Below are 20,316 nucleotides of genomic sequence, written 5' to 3'. Positions count from 1 at the left end.
CGCGGAACTTTGGATCTTCGAGGATCGCGAATAGAGGACGAGGACGGCTGACGGGCGACGGGCAACTGGTGACGGGTATAGAGTATGCAGGGTGCACGAAGTATAGGGAATAGAGGGATAGGGGATAGGGGATAGGGTACAGGGTGATGGGCGAAGAAACGCCGGAGTCGCGGACGTGAACGCGGACGCGAACGCGACGCGGACGACGGTGGGCAGAGAGTGCGACGGCCCCGAGCCGGAAAAATCGGGGTGAGATGCACCCTTACCGCTCTCGTCGCTCTCAATCGGCCGCGGAGCTTCCACCTGGAAGCACGGGTACTCCTCGACGTCCAGCTCGCCTTCCGGTCGACCATCTGCACACAGAGTTCAACCAAACTGCTGTACCTTCCGTCCGGCCGTGAATTCCCTATCGTCGCTGTACCGTTCAAACATCCGGTTTGTCATAGGTAAGGAACAATCTTTGTATTTCTACCCGTTTCTAGTTTTGACGGAATCGTCGAAGTCGTCTAGAGTTCGAACCCTGAGATCTCTCGATCGGCGCAACGACGCCCCTTTGCGATCCCGAACGACGATCGCCGCGATCTCGAGTTCCACGATTATCGATTACCGCGGTCGCTCGCGTTTATAATTTTATCGAGGAAAGATCCCTTGGAATTGCTCCTCATCCGGATCGCTTTGTTAGCGACGGATCGCGCAACTTCCTGATCGAGATTTCGGTCCTCGAGGTTCCACCCTCATTTCCGCGTGTCATTCGCAGCTCCTCTTTCGAACGGCCTCTCCTTACCTTGCGGAAACGAGCGAACGGATTTCGCACCGATAACTGGGAACAGATCGAAACCACAGAAACGATAAATATTCCAAAACATAATAGTTTTTCTAGCTGTAATAGTTGCTTTTCAACCTAGCTATTGGTCCCCGTTTTTCTCGGAGGTATCTTCCCCTTTCTTTCGGCGCACACCCCTTCGAACGTGGTTCGAAAGGCGCAGAGCGGAATCTCTGGTATCAAGCTCGCGACGTTAATAGAGCGATCGGTAACTAGGTTATAAAGCAATCTGCATAACCCTACCCTGTACTTTGCCCGAGCTGCAGGCTTCCCCTGTACCACTGCGAGCGGTCTCGTAATTACCGGCTATAATACGATTACTCGATCGCCAGACCCCGTAACCGAGAAGTCGCCGCGCCGTCGGACACCGCTCTTGTCGTCTTTCCTCCTTTATCTCGCTTCTTTTGCATTCTTTCCTCGTCTCTGTTCCCAAACTTTTGTTTACCAACTCCTCTCCCTACCTCCACCCTATTACATATGTACTATTTTCTTGTTTGTCTGTGTATCCGGCTTTTCTTCTTCCACGTTCACCTTTGACCCCGACGGCCGCGATCGTGTTTATCCTCCTCGTCGATCTACGATGCGAGCGAGACAGAAAAGGGAAAACGATCGTCTAGACGTATGTATAGTTATCCGTGAAACGCGGATCTCGTTCCTAGTTCCAGTTACGAAGCTCGCCCGTCTCGTTAGGCGATATCGAAGGCGTAATTTTATTTCGCCTTCCTGTTTGCATTCAATCGTGTCCTTTCATAGTAGTCGCGCCTCGATATCCGTCCCGTGTTTCCTCCCTGGTTCTCTCGTTCTTCTCTCTTCATCTCGGAATTGAAAGAAGAGTGTGTTTGTAAATAGATTCTCTTCTTCGTTCCGAATTTTACGAATTTTTCTCTCCTCGTCTCGGAATTAAAAAAGAAAACGTTTATAAAAGATTCTCCTCCTCGTTTCGAATCCTTCTGAAAAAATTCACGAATTTTTCTCTCCTCGTCTCGGAATTAAAAAAAGAAAACGTATGTTGAAAGATTCTCCTCCTCGTTTCGAATGCTTCTGAAAATTTACGAATTTTTATTTTTGAAGGTGTAATTTCATTTCGCTTTCTCCTGTTTGCATCCAATCGTCTTCTTTCCATAGTACTCACGCTCCGATATCCGTCTCGGAATTGAAAAAGAGAGGGTCGGTAAAAAGATTCTCTTCCTCGTTTCGAATCCTTCTGAAAATTTACGAATTTTTATTTGAAGGCGTAATTTTATTTCGGTTTCCTGTTTGCATTCAATCGTCTTCTGTCATAGTACTCACGCTTCGATATCCGACCCGCGTCTCATCCCCGATTCTCTCGTTCATCTCTCTTCGTTTCCGAACTAAAAGAATTAAAAAGATTCTCTTCCTGATTTCGAATGGTTCTGAAAATATACGAATTTTTGATCGATGGCGTAATTTTATTTCGCTTTCCTGTTTGCATCCAATCGCCTCCTTTCATATTACTCACGCTTCGATATCCGTCTCGGAATTAAACGAAAAATGGGTCCGTAAAAAGATTCTCTTGTTCGCTTTGAATTCTCCTGAAAATATACGAATTTTCTTGATCGAACGCGTCACGCCGCGGGTTCTGAATTTATAATGGTAAAGGGGTTACGTCGACTTACGGATCAGTCTCCCCAGCCAGCTTTCGGGCGCAAACATCCCGATGGTGCGACGGAACAAGATACACGCGACGAAACGAGATACGAATCGACCAGACGGCAACATTTCTTATGTATGTATGTATTATACTTACGCTTACTTCGAACCGCTTCTATTGTCGGAGGCAATCCGTCGCGAAGATTCGTCGCAAACAGTTTATAGCTTTGGTGCGACTAGCACGTGAGATAATCGAACGACACGACGGAAGACCGCAGGTATGAGCACAAGTATCCCTTCGAATAACCGTGGCACGCAACGATCCTCGAATAAATCGGCTGCTCGATTAATCTTGCTTTTCGTCGGCCAACTTGTTGAGGCGCGAAGCAACAGTTTGCCTTTTAAACGCGCTACTTCTCTCCTCCCTGGTATATATCGACCGTATCGACATCCACTTTTTCCGTCTCCGTTTCTCTATCTTTTTACGCCGCGGGAAAGTTACCTCGCCGAATCGGAGAAGTCTGGTAAATTGGGAATTTTCGAGGAAATCCGTGAATGGAGATTGGGCTCCGTAAACGGAGATTTATATGCGCTCGTATACTTCGAATTCTAATCCGCAGTAATGGGTACGCTGTAATTCAGTGCTCCTCAACCTGTGTATCGCCGCGGACCGGTCAACGTTTGATAATTTTACCGCGGTCGGCTGAGGGGGGAGGGACGTTGATTGTTTATATTTTAGATTGTTTTGATTTAATAATTTTAATTTAATTGTATTTAATGTTCCCTGGGCGGCCCGGTACCATTTGATCCACGGACCGGACCACTGCTTTAATTGATACATGGCTATTTTTCGTCCACAGTAATACGTACAAAATGTTATCGATTTTATTTTTTAATATTGTCTTATGTTATAAGGGAATTAACCCTTATAATATATGTCGCATTATTTCGAGCGGGGCCACCAATTTTTTGTACTCAGAACACATCATTCTTCCTTAAAATGCTTACATATATTATTATTTCATGATTAGACAGATCTTGATGCAAAATAAAAATGTTCTGCATTGTAACGAAGTGGAGTGGATTAGTAATTGATTTCCTTTCAAAATATTTAATAGGTAACGGTAGCTTGAAATTCTTCTAATGTTTTTCCTATTTTAAGGTACACCTACTCATTTGTCCCTGTGATAAACAGTCTGCGTTGATACAAAGACACAGAATATGCTAAACAAAAATTTCTTTCAATTATTTTATTAAACAGGAACAAATACGTTGACGTTCTTAAATTCTTTTAAATATGTTCGCTGCTTTAAATTGTACGTATGTACCAATTTTTTCTATGATTGCATAAAATCCGCTGTCTATTCATGATAAATACACTGCGGATCTTTAAGCAAAATAAGAAATGTCTGCGTCGATACCAAGACACAGAATAAGCTAAATAAAAATTTCTTTCTTCTTTCAATTATTTTATTAAACAGGAAGAAATACGTTGACGTTCTTAAATTCTTTTAAATATGTTCCCTGCTTTAAATTGTACGTATGTACCAATTTTTTCTATGATTGCATAAAATCCGCAGTCTATTCATGATAAATTACGAATGTAATTCAAATAAAGTATGATCGAAGCATGATACCGCAGTAATCGGTTAGCGTCACGTTCGAAAGTATCGTGGAAACGTCGTTTCGGTAGGTTCGAGAGATCTGTAGAGTCTAATCGTGCGTCGATCCACTCGCAGCTCCTCGATTGCGAGCCGCGTTAAAGTTGTTTCAAAGACACGATCGAGCTATTCACTCGGCGGAACTGTAGCTACCACTCCGGACTCGACTGTTCGGCTCCAGCAATACGTACTACTAATTGCTTTTCAAAGTTGAAACTTACTTTAGGAGAATCGGGAGTATATATATACGCGGCTTGCCGAGAATCTCATCTGGGCCGACTGTGCCGCGCGCCGTATTTCGTCTTTCGCTTTTCGTCTCTTGTAATCGCATTAGCTATCTGTAGTCGCGTACTCTTCGATGATATACGTCGCGAAGAAGAAGAAGAAGAAGAAGAAGTGAGGGGTTGAGGAAGGGTATCATGAATCGGGTGCAGTAGACCAGTGACACGATTCTAAGATAAATCGAGCGACTCGACGCTGGACATGATTTTTCTATTAGCTTTGCCCCTCTACTCGTACCACTGCCATTATACTCGCCCCCTCCACTATCCCCCAAGCACTCGTCTCCGGAATTTGATCGCGAGTGCGAGTGCGAGCACGAACGTCGGTGCAACAAGAAAATGGGCGTAGAGGATCGGAGGCGGGGTTGATAAGAGACTAAAAAAGTAGAAGAGAGGGAAAAGAGAGTGAGGGAGAGAGGAAATGTGAGCGCGCGTGAACCGATGCCGTAGCGCGTACACGTCCATCGAATCGGGATAACGAGGTCGGATGAGTTGCTGGATCCGCAGTCACTTCATCAACGCGGAACCAACTAAGCTGTCAATCGCAAAACCACTACCGTGTCAAACCCTTTCGACAGCAGCCAGCTCCCTCGATAACGCACTCTCGAAGCATCGATTCCAACCTCTGGTTTGCGTTTCCGGTCTCGCGCGCGCCGCGACTTATCGCAAAATTCAATTGGATCAACGATCGCTTCACACCTATCCATCAGAGATCCCCATTTCACGTGTATCTAAATTTTAAATACACGTGTACACGCGGAGTAAATTGAATTCGGATGTCGATCCGTGTAATCTTGAAGGGGATAGTCTCCTTTCCAGGATTGCAAAGGTGCGGGATGCGCCTTCTCATTTCTCGATAATACAAAGATGTTTTAGTAGTCGAAAGCGCGAGACAAAACATCAATCTAGGCCGCATTCGCCCTCAAAAGTCCTATTTTTACGTTTACGAGGCGTAATTTGCATTATTCGGCACCTGATATAATACTTTTAGTAGTTTATTATACATATACTATTATGGGGGGTTCTCATTTCTCGATAATGCAAAGATGGGGGTTCTCAGTGGTTAAAAGCGCTAGATAAAGATCAATCCTGGCCGAAATCGCCCTCAAATGTCCTATTTTTACGTTTACGAGGCGCAATTTGCATTATTCGGCACCTCAATACTTTTAGTAGTTTATTATATACTATTATGGGGGATTCTCTTTTCTCGATAATGCGAAGATGGGGGTTTTCAGTAGTCGGAAGCGCTAGATAAAAGATCAATCCAGGCCGCTGACGCCTTCAAATTACCTATTTTTACGTTTACGAGGCGTAATTTACATTATTCGGTAGCATAAAGCTGCGACAGCTACACGTTGCCGAATAATGCAAATTACGCCTCGTGAACGTAAGAATATGACTTTTGAGGGTGATTGCGGTCTAGGTGGATCTTTTATCTAGCGCTTTTGACTACTGAAAAAGCTCATCTGTACATTATCGAGAAATGAGACAACCCCCTTAATTCCTTACCACAACGTGTATTTTAGTACACGTTGAAAACCGCGATCTCTATTATGAATAGATGGGGATATCTATTTATCTCGACGTAATCGTAAACGTAATCGAACGTAATTGAACGGTGGAATTGACTTTTTGACCGCGACAACGACAATGTAACGAGACTCGTCTACGCGGGAACAGACGAGAACAGACGAGAGAAGGATAAAGAGAGCAAAGAGCCGATAAAGACTTCTCGCACAATATAGCCGGCGACGGAACCGCTCGCGGTCATTCTTCGTTGTAATTACCGAACAGATAAGAGAATGAAACACGATGGAGAGGAGAGAAAGCGAAGTATCGGACTGTCGACGGGCGGCAAGAGAAAAATCTTCTTCGGCTTTTCCCGAGAATAATGCACGCACCCAGGGGACCCGGCTTTCAGGGAAATGCTGATTGCTTCTCTCTCTCCTCTCGCATTCCCTCTTCTCGACCACCGATTCTCTTGACTCGTCTCCCACACCCTCTCCCGCATACCATGCCTACCATGTATTATGTAGTATATTTTCTATTATATTATATGGGATCGAACGTAGAGACATTCGAGTGCAATCCCTATACGTACAGGGTGGCGCAAAATGACCTTTATGGCTTGAATTTGTAATAACTGTTTTTTAATTAATTATTTATTTATTTATTGATACCATAAACCTAGTTTGGATTATATAGCATACATTACTATAACAGTTTACAAAAAGATAGAGAAGTATATAACGTAATATATGTTATATATGTATAATCTTACATTTTTTGAGAAAGTTAAAAATAAACTGTTTTTTATTTTAGAAAAAATATAGCGTACAGAAGAGGAATTTTATTGAACCAGACGTGAAAGATTACATCTCGCAAATGACGGCTATTTTCTGCTCGACGCATTCGTGCTCTTTCCAACACATTTCCCATAACTTTTCGCAAAACTTCAGGTGTTACTGCACGGATTTCATTGCGAATATTGGTTTCCAGTTGGGGGATGGTCGCTGGCTTATTGACGTACACTCGCTCTTTCAAATACGCCCAAAGAAAACGCGATGGCCAGTTGAAGTCACTATTGCACGGAATAACATACACGCTGCGTCAAAACAACATTCTTTTAATCAACGATTGGCCATTAAATTCATCAATCGATTGAATCAGTCTCCGATTTTTCGATGATTTCTTCTTTTACTCAACGATTGACGATTAACTTCATCAGTCGATTGAATCAATCGCCGATTTTTCGATGGTTTCTTCTTTTTCATCAACAATTCACGATTAACTTCATCAATCGATTGAATCAATCGATGAATTACTTCTTTTAATCGTACACATTAATCAATCAATCTCGATTAAAATTTTAATCGATTAATACCCAACTCTGAGTCGGTTGATGCGGGAAAAAACGACAGGCATTGAAAGATATAAGAATCCTTAGAACGACTGCCGTTGAAGGCCGAAAATCGTGAAAAACTGCAATTTCAACCATTCTTAAACGTTTGTAGCTCATTGCAACGTCGACCGATTTTGATGAAATTTTCCGAAAATGTTTAATTGATACAAGATCTACGAAAGGTGTTTTCTAAATTTTCCATAAAAAAGTTGAAAAATACAACTTTTAGTATTTTCTCTGCCATGCCGACAACTTGCAGTTTGTTTCAGAACTTTTTATCACGTCGTGTAGCAAACCAATTGTTCCAACTTCTCCAAAAATGTCATGTCGTATATTCCAATATTAAAAAAGTGATGGTGTTTTTAAGAGTATCCGAATATTAGTGGGAGTCACTGTGCAATACGGGCATAATCGGGCGATTGGGCAATCGCACAATCGGACGATCGAGCGGACAGAGTGATGGAGAGCAGCGTTAGATATTGGGCATATAGTTGGCCGAGCAGAGCGAAATCAAACGCGCGACTTATCTCACGGAACCAACCCTCCCAGGCGCCTTATGTTCGAGAAGATTGACAGACGTTTTCCCCAAGTGGAACAGAGTCGAGAGGAGAACCGTGTCTCTCTTTCTCGGTGACTTTCGCAAAAATCGAGAGAGAACGCTTTCGAATATAACGGCGGAAAGGGGGCGTGGTACGATTCGTTGTCGGGCGTCGCTTTCAACGGTCTTAATGGTTTGCTATTCACGGGGAGCGTGTGAAAATTAGCCCGGCTAAAAGCATCGAGTAATCGAGTTATTACGAATAAAAGAGAAGCGGTGAGAGCATGGGCTGTGGAATGGTCGCGCGAGAGGCCATCGTAGATACCATTAAAAGCGTCTAATTAATTCCGTTAAGGCTTCATAGGCTATGCATTGCGCGATCGAAACGTCCACGATCGCTTCTACAGAGGTAATAGTTGTTCCGCTGTAGATCCCCTGAACACGATCCGTTCCGATTCAAGTTTTACGCGCGAACCATTCGAAAGAACCATTCGGCCATTTTCCTGGCACTTTAGTAATTTCACTCGATTCGCACATTTTACCGGTGAAAGAGGCGGGGAACGCGATCGATGAAGATTCACGGAGACGATCCGGTCGCAAAGTTTCGTTTCCAGTTCGCGGATTGGAAAAATCGTCCAATCTCGTCGAATAAAGACTCGTTCCAGTCGCTCGACGAAAAACGATCTAAATGTCGCGTCGCATCGTTCCCATTTTCGCGCGCATTGCCATTCGCGTTTCTCGAGAAAACGATGAATCGTCCGACCGACCGACGAGTCCTGGTCGCAACCAATTTAATTAAGATAACTCTTGGGAATTTTCGATCGTGAACGATACGAGCGTCGGATCCGCGAGTAAAGTATTGTCCGCGTGATCGATTGCACAGGACAATACATCCAATTTTCCGTCCGTTTTACAACCGAGATACTTCTTCCGTTTGAAACGGAACAGCTTGAACGGAAGTCGCTGGAGGCCGCGACAAATTGAAACGAGCGTTCTTTCGAGTCTATCGATTACGATCGTACATTTTTATTTCAGGTGGTGCAACGGAAGAGGAAGAGGGCAAAGGTGGTGTGACAGGCGAAGATGAGCGGCGTAGAATGGACCGGTTGGTTGCAACGATGCCGAGAATCGCGCAGACTGATTCTCGTGATCGTTGCTATCGCCTTGCTTTTGGATAACATGCTTCTCACCGCAGTGGGTAAGTCGTAGTTTAAATAAGCAGGAAATTTTGCTTGTAAATGAAAAACACGTGTTGCTTGTGAGTGATTGGGAAACAGGAATTGACGGGTTATTTGAAAGATGTAACTAGTTGTTACAAATAATGGTATACAGCTCAAATCATGGTACATCAACAAGGTATGAAACTTGAATTGTTTATATCTTTAAAACAATTGAGTAACTCCACCTAATATTTTACATAAATAATTAGAGATCCATATACGATCTTCTCACAAAAAATTATCAAAATCGAAGTCGGACACTTGGGGTCCTTCCCTTGTTAGTCTTTTTAGATTTTAAATAAATTAAAATCGTACTGAATTCTGCTATATTTTATATCCTAGCATTGTCTGAAGATTTTCAAAAGCCATGATTGCATAAAGATCCGCAATCTAATCATACCATATCATAGATCCTTTATTAACAAAAAATCATCTGCGTCCAGAATAAGTACTTGATGGTTTATGGACGGAAGTATATGAAGGACCCTAGGAATGACTTTATGGTACGGTCGACCATCTGTGAGATTTTCAGTAATTTCTCTCTAAGGATCGTGTTATTGCCAATTCTTTAGTAGACCGGTCTGCAGCCAACATGTGGCACGTAGTAACAAGTACAATTAAGATTTTCTTAACTTGTGCATCCACAATTGAACTTGCCAGGTCTAAGAGACCGTATCGTAAAGTCCCAGTGGCGAATGTCCAGGTAGCAAATAAGCATCTGGTAAACACATGCGGCCCAGTCACCCCTAAACTTGAGGAGGACCCAAAAGGGCGGTCGGTTCTTTATGTTCTTTTTCGCATACTACCGTCGCGTTTGCCGTTTACCAGATTGACGAGGAAAATATTTTTTCCCGCTCGCGCTTCGACTCGATCGTACTCGCTTACGGATTTTCCAGCGGTTTAACTTTTCCCACTTGCGCCGCTGGGTCTAGTCCGATGTGCTTTGATTTCTTTTATCGCGCGGTAAGATGTTTAATTCACGAGGCACGGGCTTCTAGCAGGTCCCTGCGGAGTTCAGAGACGTCGAAAACGTAATATACGCGAGGGGACGTCCAACGCGTTCCGGCAATCCAGATAAGTGGTCATACATTTATGGAGCGTATACGAAACAGCTTTTCCTCGTGCTTTCCTCATGCGCGCTAACAAATCATGAGGTGCGCTTTCGTCGGCGGAACAGACCGCTCGAATCTTTGTCGACCGTGTTCGTCTCGGCCTCGGCCTCAACCTATGTTGAAAGCTTTCACTTCACCCTCCGCATCTAGTTTCAGTTCCAGTTTCAGTTTCGCCGTTGGCCGCGCTTCGTTGCCCAAATTGTCACCGTCGAACCATTCTCGAAAATCGTTCTGCGAAAGGATTAGATCTTAGAACACAGAAACGCTGCACATAAATACAATTATCGAATTATTGGTTATCTTCAAATACTAATAACTACAAAAATGTATGTATAGTACACAAGTGAATCTTGAAATCATATTCATTATCATACTCATAATCATTGATCATACACTTAGCTAAAGAAACTTCCATAAAACAGAAATTTATTTAATCTATGCGAATAAGTTAACACATTACTGACCGGTGATTATTGCATAATTTTGAAATATCTATGATACATGGCTAAACACTTTTTAATGGAACCTTCAGTAGCAACAGCAATTTTCATTATGAACTGACAAGTCACCCTCAATAACGTCATCTATTAGTTTCATTTAAGATTGCAATGTAAAAGGAAATTTCTATGCTTTCTTTTGGTGCAGCAAAATTGTTGAAAATCCTATTAATAGGCTTCCGGTAGGTAAAGTGTTAAAAATTACTAATAGGTGAATTCGTTGAGAGAGGAAAACGTGTTATCGGAATTTCAAACTCCCGACAAATCGCAGTAATGCAATGTATCGCATTACGGATACATTGTTCTTCCGACATTCAACTACCTCGAGACACAAAAGTTTTACAATCCCTGTACAATTTAAAAAATTCACTTTCCACGGTGTGGCAAAAATTCGACGATCTCGGCAAAGAAAAAAACAAAATGTATATCGTTTGGAGGTGCTGGGATTTGAACCCAGGACTTTCAGCATGCGAAGCAGACACTCTACCACTGAGTTACACCCCCCGCGTTGAAGTCACGACTCGCGAATCGCATTCTCGCCGAACAGTGAACGGATATCCTCGAGAACAAGGTGGACGTTGTTCTTGTTGCAGTTCCGATTATACCGGAATTCCTGTACGACATCAAACATCCGAACTCGACGTTGAGTCAGCATCTAGAGGGGGAGAGTGGCCATGTTCGAATGCAGCATGCGATCAAGATCGCAACGACAGCGAGCCCGAGCTTTACTACCATGCCAAGATGTCCACTTCCGCCAGATAGATCGAACAATTCACAACTGGAATTTCTTTACGCGACGACTCTTCCTCCCAACGAACCGACCGGTAAGTTATATTCTTGTACATTCTTGTATGTTCTTGTATATTATATTTTGTTATATTCTTGTATATTCTGGTATATTCTGACATATTGTGGTATACGATATTCTATATATGTAGTGTATTCTAACATATTTGTGTATATTCTGATATATTCTGGTATATTCTTGTATATTCTTATACATTCTGGAATATTCTTATAATATTCTTGCATTAGGTCATCCCATAAGCTCGTGCCGCCTTTTGTGTATACATTTTACGCGCGCGTCGATTTATAAACATACGGCGATAGGGGCCCAATGCACTTCACCGTATTTAGCTGTTCGGGAACAGTCTAGAGAAGGCTTTCGTGGTTATAAGATCGTGAAATAGTGAACACAGTGATTCCTAGCAGTGAAAAATCATGAGAGAAATGCGTATCCATTTCCGACATCTCACGTTATATGAATTTCGGAAAGGAAGTCCAGTAACAATCGCCACGAATAACATACTTGCTGTTTACGGAGAAAGAGCGTTTTCATCTCGTACCTGTAGGAAGTGGTTTCAACGTTTTAAAGGCGAGAATTTTTATTTACTTAGAAGACGAGGAACGTTCTAAGCGCCCTCCTCAGATAAACGAAGATAAAATTCGAGACCTTGTTCAGGAATCACGAAGTTTATTAGTTGAGGACATGTCAGATTTTCCCTGAAACAAACTTAAAGGTATGTTTACAAAATTAACATATGCAACCGCTAGAAAAACGGCACGAACTTATGGGATGACCTAATATATTCTTGTATGTACATACATGTATTCTTGTATATTCTTGTATTAGTGTGGTATACGATATTCTACAGTGCATTCTAACATATTCGTATTTATTCTGATATACTCTGGTATATTCTTGCATTAGATCATCCCATAAGCTCGTGCCGACTTTTGTGTATACATTTCACGCGTCGATTTATAAACATACGGCGATAAGGGACCAATGCACTTAACCGTAGCTGTTCGGGAACAGTCTAGAGAAGGCTTTCGTGGTTATAAGATCGTGAAATAGTGAACACAGTGATTCCTAGCAATGAAAAATCATGAGTGAAATGCGTATCCATTTCCGACATTGCACGTTATATGAATTTCGGAAAGGAAGTTTAGTAACAATCGCCACGAACAACATATGTGCTGTTTACGGAAAAAGTGCGCTTCCATCTCGTATCTGTAGGAAGTGGTTTCCAATGTTTTAAAGGCGGGTATTTTTATTTAGAAGACGAGGAACGTTCCGGACGTCCTCCTCAGACAGACGAAGATAAAATTCGGGACCTTGTACAGAAATCACGAAGTTTATCTGTTTAGGAGATATTCTGAAAATACCTAAAACAAACTTAGAGGTATGTTTACAAAATTAACATATGCAACCGCTCGAAAAACGGCACGAAGTTATGGGATGACCTAATATGATATATTCTTATACATATATCCTCTCTTATATACATATTCTTGTATATTCTGGTATATTCTTGAATATTCTTGTTTATTCTTGTATATTCTTGTTTATTCTTGTATATTCTGGTATGTTCTTGTATATTATTGTATATTCTGGTATATTCTGGTATATTCTGGTATATTCTGGTATATTCTTATACATTCTCATGTATTTTTGTACATTCTGGTATATTCTTGTACATTCTGGCATATTCTTGTATATTCTGATACATTCTCGTATATTATCGTAGAGAGCGAAGCCGTCAGGGAGAATTACACGGAATGGCGAGAGAAGGAACAACGACATCGCGAGCTGCTGGAGGAGACCGTCGCTGTCGGAATAATGTTCGCCTCGAAAGCTTTCGTGCAGCTGCTCGCCAATCCGATCGTCGGTCCGCTTACGCACAAGTAAGTACACAATATCCGCGTTACGAATCGTGATCGATAATCTTCCGCGAAACAATCCTCGAATTTGAAAAATGCTTGTTCTGCTTTCAGGATCGGTTACAGTATACCCATGTTCACCGGCTTTATCATTATGTTCCTCTCGACGCTGATTTTTGCGTTCGGTCGAAGTTACGGCATTCTTTTCTTGGCGCGAGCGTTGCAAGGTATCGGATCCTCGTGCTCGAGCGTATCAGGTAATTGAAACAATTTAGAGATTCAATTGGAAACGTCTCGGTAGGTAAATACGTTGCACACCGTTCCAAACCGCGATAAGCTGGTCATATGACCATTTTTCGAAGTAGGGTATTTTGATGGTGAGATAAAAGTTCAAATTACAAGGAACTATAAAAGATAGCTTCAAAAATTAATTTTAACATTGCTAAATTTTATTTCATTCGAATACTGTGAATTGTTATGCTTATTTCTTCACATTGTGTTAGATCTGTAGACTTTAGAGAATAATTTTGCTCGCGAAATAGCCGTGTGTCATGTGTCGCATCGAGTCACTGACATTGCCGATCTATCCGCAGGTATGGGCATGTTAGCTGAAAGATATCAGGACGACAAGGAACGCGGAAACGCGATGGGCATCGCTCTCGGCGGCTTAGCTCTCGGTGTTCTAATCGGGCCACCCTTCGGTGGCGTCATGTACGAATTCGTTGGAAAATCAGCCCCGTTCTTGGTACTCTCAGCGTTAGCGCTCGGCGACGGCCGTGAGTACACACTTGCTCGAATAACGAACTCTCAAAGAATGTTGTTTCCTTCGACGGACAAAATGTTTCAGTTCTTCAACTTCTGGTGCTTCAACCGTCTGTCGTCTACACCGAAGCGGACCCACCTTCGCTAAAGGCACTGGTCACCGACCCCTACATCGTCATGGCTGCGGGTATGTTTCCCATTGTTACATTATTTTCAATCTATTAACCTTTCTTGCACTCGGAGCTATTTTAACTGGAAAATTAAACATTTCTTCTGACCTAGAATAATTAAGTAATTGAGTAGAATAAGTAGATACCAACATATTTTTCTTTAATCTAAACAATATTGTGAATAAGGGTTCAGCAATTTTTAGTGGTGACTCTATGTCACCCCTCGACTTTGTTAAAAGTTGAATTTGATTTGCAAAAGGGTGAATCTGGAGTGCAAAACCTGTAAGAAAGAAAATAAGCTTCCACTTCACTCCAGTTTGTTGCAGTTTAGGTACAAAATTTTTATTTTGGAGAGATCCCTGTCTAATAATCGGTGTTTTTTGTCAGGTGCTATTACATTCGCCAATATGGGCATCGCGATGCTCGAACCCAGTCTCCCGATTTGGATGATGGACACGATGGGTGCCAGTAGATGGGAGCAAGGCGCCGCGTTTTTACCAGCGAGCATCAGCTACTTGATCGGAACCAATCTCTTCGGACCGCTCGGACACAGAATGGGCAGGTTGGTAAAGGAGTACTTGAACGTGTTTCGAAGACTCGAAAGAAACTTTCTGTAAAATTGTCAAGTTCTTTTTGCTTATCGTTGGGATGTGAATGTTTAGAGTGACTGTGGTCGCGACATCGTGGCGCCGACGTGTTTAGGTCCTGCGTGAAAGGAAGTCTGTCTGTCTGTGCCGAGGTGTGAAAAAGAGTGTTTAGTAGGTCTTACAATTAGTGACAAGCGTCAAGTAATGGTAATAGCTAGGGGTGCCGAACGTAGGGCCGTACGTTAGTGATTGGGTTTTCCGAATGGATACGAGAGACTGATAGAAAGAGGATGAGAGTGCGAGAGATGAGAAATGAAAATTGATAGAAGGAACGGAGGCAAGGGCTGCCAGAATCATGAGAGTCGAGAGCGAGTGAAGTTGCGAGTTGCGAGCTACGAAGCATTAACACTAGATCTACCGTGCTTTAAAAATATCTGGTAAATATTGCCATATAAAAAAGGCAACACTAAATTTATTGAGACTGTCGTAAATAGATCTTTACAATTTTTATAATTGGGAAATATAACACCGGTCGTTTGGTAGGTTTAGTGTTAACGAGGAGAAAGTGTTAGAAGTATTGGAGCCAAATTATTCAACCACGCTCTCAAGGTATAGGAGTTCTTTAAAAATATTCCTGCAGTACTTGTACACTTTCGAGAATTTCGAAAATTCGCTTAGCTGCTTCTCGAAACTACTGAGGAGCGATGTGGGACGAGACTTCCATCGCCTGGATAGCTCAGTCGGTAGAGCATCAGACTTTTAATCTGAGGGTCCAGGGTTCGAGTCCCTGTTCGGGCGGATTTTTTTTCCTTTTTAGTTTCTCGTTTCTCGTTCTATTTCGTTCGTTCAATGTTTTGAATCGAGATCATCGATTTACCGATTTCCCTGTATCATAACGATTAATTTTTTGTCTCAGGTGGCTGGCTTCCTTGATCGGACTCGTGGTGATCGGTGTTTGCTTAATGTGCGTAAGTATCTGGTGCATCTATCCCGACAACTATTATATTTATTATTATTTTTCATATTCGCTGTTTTTCGTCGATCGACTCACGACTCTTTTGCGTCCGTAGATACCACTCGCCACGAGCATCAACCATTTAATCATACCGAACGCCGGTCTCGGATTCGCTATCGGTATGGTGGACAGTTCGATAATGCCAGAATTAGGCTATCTAGTCGACATACGACACAGCGCTGTTTATGGGAGTGTTTACGCTATCGGAGACGTTGCGTTCTGCTTAGGTTTCGCCATCGGTAAGTATTCGACCCGTTCCAATATTTTTGGATTGAGAAGCGAAGAAATAGAAATTCCAAAAGGAACGATAGATCAACAAAAAGATTAGATATGAATAAATAAGGTAAAAGTTGTAAAAGAAGAGGAAAAATCAAAAAGATTTGCATCGGCCGGGAATCGAACCCGGGCCGCCCGCGTGGCAGGCGAGCATTCTACCACTGAACCACCGATGCTGATGATCTTCCTTTTCGCGAACTTGAATTACTATTACTCATTTACACAGGTATTTACATGGAAAATGGGTTTTTTAGGTCCTGCTCTCAGTGGAACGTTGGTCAATAGTATCGGGTTCGAGTGGATGCTGTTCGGTATTGCGATCTTAAATTTCCTGTACGCTCCACTGATGTATTTCTTGAGAGCACCACCGACGAAAGAAGAAAAGAAGGTAACTGCTTCGATCTACTATCTATAATAGAATTTGGAGTCACCGCGTAATATGCGTGATAAGTAGACAGCGGATCTTTATGTGAAATAACAATTTTCCTGCTGGATTAAAACATACTGGAGTGAAATAGAAATTTATTTTCTGTCTTAAAGCATAATTATATACGTGGTACATTAGGGTAGCTCTTATGAAATTTTTTGCGGTACCCCTCAGGACTTTCATTGGCCCTTAATACGTTCAATAGGTCGAAAATTACATAACAGTATGTTTAAATTCTTCGAATGGTTATGGGGTTTTAAATTACGCCTTCTCATTTCTGTCGTAAATACATGAAATCCGCTGTCTAGTGATAAGCGTAACACGCTTAACGGGAACTATGACATTTAGCATCGATGATGTTTCAGTCTCTGATAATCGGCGAGAAATCATCTGTGCGCTACGTAACGTACCAGAACGAGGAAGAGGAGCAATAGACGTATGTTCCATTTTCGGCAATTCACGATACGGAGGAACCACGAGCTGGACGCGATTCGCCATTTCTCCATTAACCATCGACTCCCTTTCATTGAAGAGGACGAAACAACTGGACGACAGAGCATGCTTTTTTCTTGTTGTCGAAATCGATTTGTTCTCTTTTCATTCCCGACGATCAGAATATTTCAAACACCGTGCTCTCGGGAACGTTCGTAACGTTTCTACCGTTTCAAGGAACGATTAAGAATTGATCCTTGTAATTGCAGAAAATTATTCGATCGATCTAATCCGACGCAAACTGCAACACTGTATATAGATAGATGCGTATAACGGAATAGACGGGGTAATAACTAGCGTGTGCGTTCCAAGGTATGATTAGCGTCGCAATGATAATCAAAACATAAATAACGTATTGTACGCGGTGTGTTGCGTTGCGTTGCGCGACGTTCGCACACATCGATCGATATGTTTTGGGAAATTGGACCGCGTTCGATCGGTATTCATCGATTGGATCGTGTTCGATGATCAAATCGTATAATAAATATAACTTGAATTATTCTACCGGGACGCTGTTAAATACGGAGAACCGCCTAATTAGGATTCCCTGAATGGCTGCAGGGAAACCGACAGCGAAATCGACGATTAGGCACGATGAAGAGTTCTCCGAAGTATCGCGAATCGAAGCTCTTCGAACCTTGTACCATGCTCCGTTCGAAGAACCGAGATTTTGCGATCTATACTTTGTTCAACAACGATAGGACAAATCTTGGTTCTTCGATCGGTGGGTGAACTGTTAACAATCCACGATCGTTACGATGAATACCGTTATGTTCGCGGATGCGTCAAACGTTCGTCGAATTTGCAAATCACATAGAAACGCTTGATGCGAATTCGAGCTGGAGAACTCGAACGAACAAGCGATTTACGCTTCCTCTCCGTTTGCGTTGGATCTCGGGACGAGTTCGTATATCCCTACACTCGGTATACTACTGTGCATAGTATAATATATGATCGTCATTAGTCTCTCGTTTCCGTATTATCTATAATGTATGTTACGAGCATGGTAAATAGTAGGCACATATATTTAGTAATTGTAGTTTCGCGATCGCGAGGTATTAGGTATAGTAGTAGATATCGTTTGGATTCTAAGCTACTGTGAATATATAGTAAAGCTCCATGAGAGAAGCTTTACGTTCTAGCACGATAGAATAGAGGATAAATGATAGAGTATAGAAAACGTGATAAGAACACGTTCACGCATTGTTAAACGGGTCGGTAGTTGCTCGTAGTAGTCTTCTGAACACTATAGAATGCCAGTAGCGTCGTTTAAAAGCATAACAGTACGTTAAGATAATTCTGAGATCCGTCGCAAGTTTCATCCCAGATACAATAATGTGCTTGGATGGAGAGCGGAGAGGAAGAAGAAGACGGAGTAGAAAACGAAGATACGAGGTAGAAGAGGGAAGCTGGTCGAACGCTCTGGCGCGTAACGCGAGTATCCTGAAAAGCTTACCGACTCTGCTAGAGCGTGCGATTACGTGTACGGCGTTCCACCGCGAATTCGATGAAATCCACGAGGTAGTGTCCGGGGACGCACCTACTCCCGATAAAAAGAACGAGTCAATTCGATTTGCAAATTCGTTACGAATAATTGAAAACGAAGAGAATGCGGAGCCGAAGGAAAGGGATGTGGACGAAGCACGGCGCACGAAGCACGACGCGAACAATACAGAAAATCTGAAACGATTTTGAGAATCGTGTAATCCTCGAAAGACCAAAGTAGCCATGTTATAGGGGGTAAAGAATCGCATCGAGAAACGACGGGTCGCCTTTGTTGCATCGTCACAATGTTACGCTTTCCACTGTATTTTATTCTATTCAATTCTATTCTAATATATGTATATGTAAATGTGTATGTACGGTGCGCCGCACTCGCGTTAAGAATCCCTTCGGATATATCTGTAAATACCGAAAACATACATTACAAATGTGTATTCGGCGTGTTCGTAAACTATAGCGTAGCATGTCACGGCTATTTCTTCGGGCCAACTTTGTCGAAGGTGATCGTCCACGTTTTCACCGCTTTTCTTTCGTTTTGGTTCACGATCGTACAACTACGACCACTTAGGTACAAAGCATCGGGGATGAGATAAAATGATAGATTTTAGCGTTGGAAAGCACAAGATATATAAACAAGCGTGTCTCGTACGATCCCCTAATCGCCGAAGATGATTCAATGCTTTTTCGATGTGTCTTCGTGTAACACGAGAAAAACTGAAGGAACCCTTAGCGAATAATTTGTCGACAGCTGCTATTGTGAACAGACAATAAGCAACGATGACGGAGACGAACGATTATCGTTTTCTCGTTACCGATAATGTAACGTTGTTCATCGAAGAAAAGAATAAATCTCCGAAGCTACACCAATCAACGAAAAAAAAGAAGAGAAAAACGAACGAACGAACGTCAATCCTACTAATCATTTTTATGCGTACGCGACCTTCTCATTTTCAGCTCCTTTCCTAATATGCTCGTAACGTAAATACTTAATCAGCTGGTGTATGGGTCCGATACTTAATGCCTGTGTAGTTGTTCGAAGACAACGAGATCTGAGAAAAATAAAGGTGTCCCTTGTATTAGAACGGTGAATCGTAGCGTGCGAATGTTGTGCGAAAGCGTTGTTTAGTCGTGTGCCGCGCTACGGAGATTAAATGAATGAAAACTGAAACGCGTGCAACGGATTCGAATTATCGTGGACATTTTTCCGGTATCTATATATATATATTTATCGGTCCTTGTTGGTAGAAGTGGGCGGGTGCCCGGAAATTTCGGGTATCAGAAGTCGAAATTTGGTCCGAACAAATTTATATTGTTCGGAGACCTGAATATAATAGACTGCGGATCTTCATGCGTTTATGGCTTATGAAAATTTACAAGAAATGCTAGAATATAAAGTTCGGCAGAATTTAGTAAGATTTTTATTTGTTTTGAACCTACAAAGGCTTCCAGTTTCTTAAAATTTGTCTACAAAAATTGGAAAATGCATAAACATCCGCAGTATAGGCTCGGGTACCCGCCCACTCCTGCTTATTGGTACGAGAAACTGGAAAATTGATTGAAAGTCTCGTGCAACGATTCGTTTCTGCATTCATTCAGCATTACTTCAACGAATCAACCGGCATTGATCACGATTATTCTCTTAATGTATATGCATCGTGCATTTCTATGTGTGTTATGTGTCCGATATATCGTGTATATTAATAAAAGTGTTTCGCTCGAGGAAGCTTCAAAGATTCTACTGCAGTTGGGGCACGGTTTCGAAAAAGGATTTTCCA

At 42.2% G+C, this 20,316-nt stretch overlaps 1 protein-coding gene and 3 non-coding genes across 7 annotated transcripts; 2 read left to right on the top strand and 2 right to left on the bottom strand.

The window, feature by feature from the left end:
• Positions 1-183: 183 nt before the first annotated feature.
• Positions 184-20,260, top strand: Vmat (Vesicular monoamine transporter). 4 transcript variants are annotated; one of them, XM_076438915.1, is made up of 12 exons: positions 184-446; positions 8,852-9,014; positions 11,239-11,469; positions 13,177-13,333; positions 13,424-13,566; positions 13,903-14,085; positions 14,157-14,258; positions 14,629-14,803; positions 15,745-15,796; positions 15,899-16,082; positions 16,374-16,507; positions 16,912-20,260. In XM_076438915.1, exons 2-12 carry the CDS (start codon positions 8,900-8,902, stop codon positions 16,978-16,980), a joined length of 1,545 nt encoding a protein of 514 aa, XP_076295030.1. In that variant the 5' UTR covers positions 184-446; positions 8,852-8,899; the 3' UTR covers positions 16,981-20,260. The 4 variants fall into 4 exon arrangements, with proteins under 4 accessions (XP_076295030.1, XP_076295032.1, XP_076295033.1 ...); XM_076438917.1 differs by lacking the exon at positions 184-446 and adding an exon at positions 1,950-2,570; XM_076438918.1 differs by lacking the exon at positions 184-446 and adding an exon at positions 1,950-2,574.
• Trnaa-cgc (transfer RNA alanine (anticodon CGC)) lies at positions 11,078-11,149 on the bottom strand. Its single transcript has one exon. It is a non-coding gene; the product is annotated as a tRNA-Ala (tRNA).
• Trnak-uuu (transfer RNA lysine (anticodon UUU)) lies at positions 15,554-15,626 on the top strand. Its single transcript has one exon. It is a non-coding gene; the product is annotated as a tRNA-Lys (tRNA).
• Positions 16,225-16,295, bottom strand: Trnag-gcc (transfer RNA glycine (anticodon GCC)). The gene has a single exon. It is a non-coding gene; the product is annotated as a tRNA-Gly (tRNA).
• Positions 20,261-20,316: the final 56 nt, after the last annotated feature.

Source organism: Lasioglossum baleicum, chromosome 15 (genome assembly GCF_051020765.1).
Source record: "Lasioglossum baleicum chromosome 15, iyLasBale1, whole genome shotgun sequence".
In the NCBI taxonomy this organism is placed as follows: domain Eukaryota; kingdom Metazoa; phylum Arthropoda; class Insecta; order Hymenoptera; family Halictidae; genus Lasioglossum; species Lasioglossum baleicum.
This window is presented reverse-complemented; position numbering and strand designations above follow the sequence as displayed.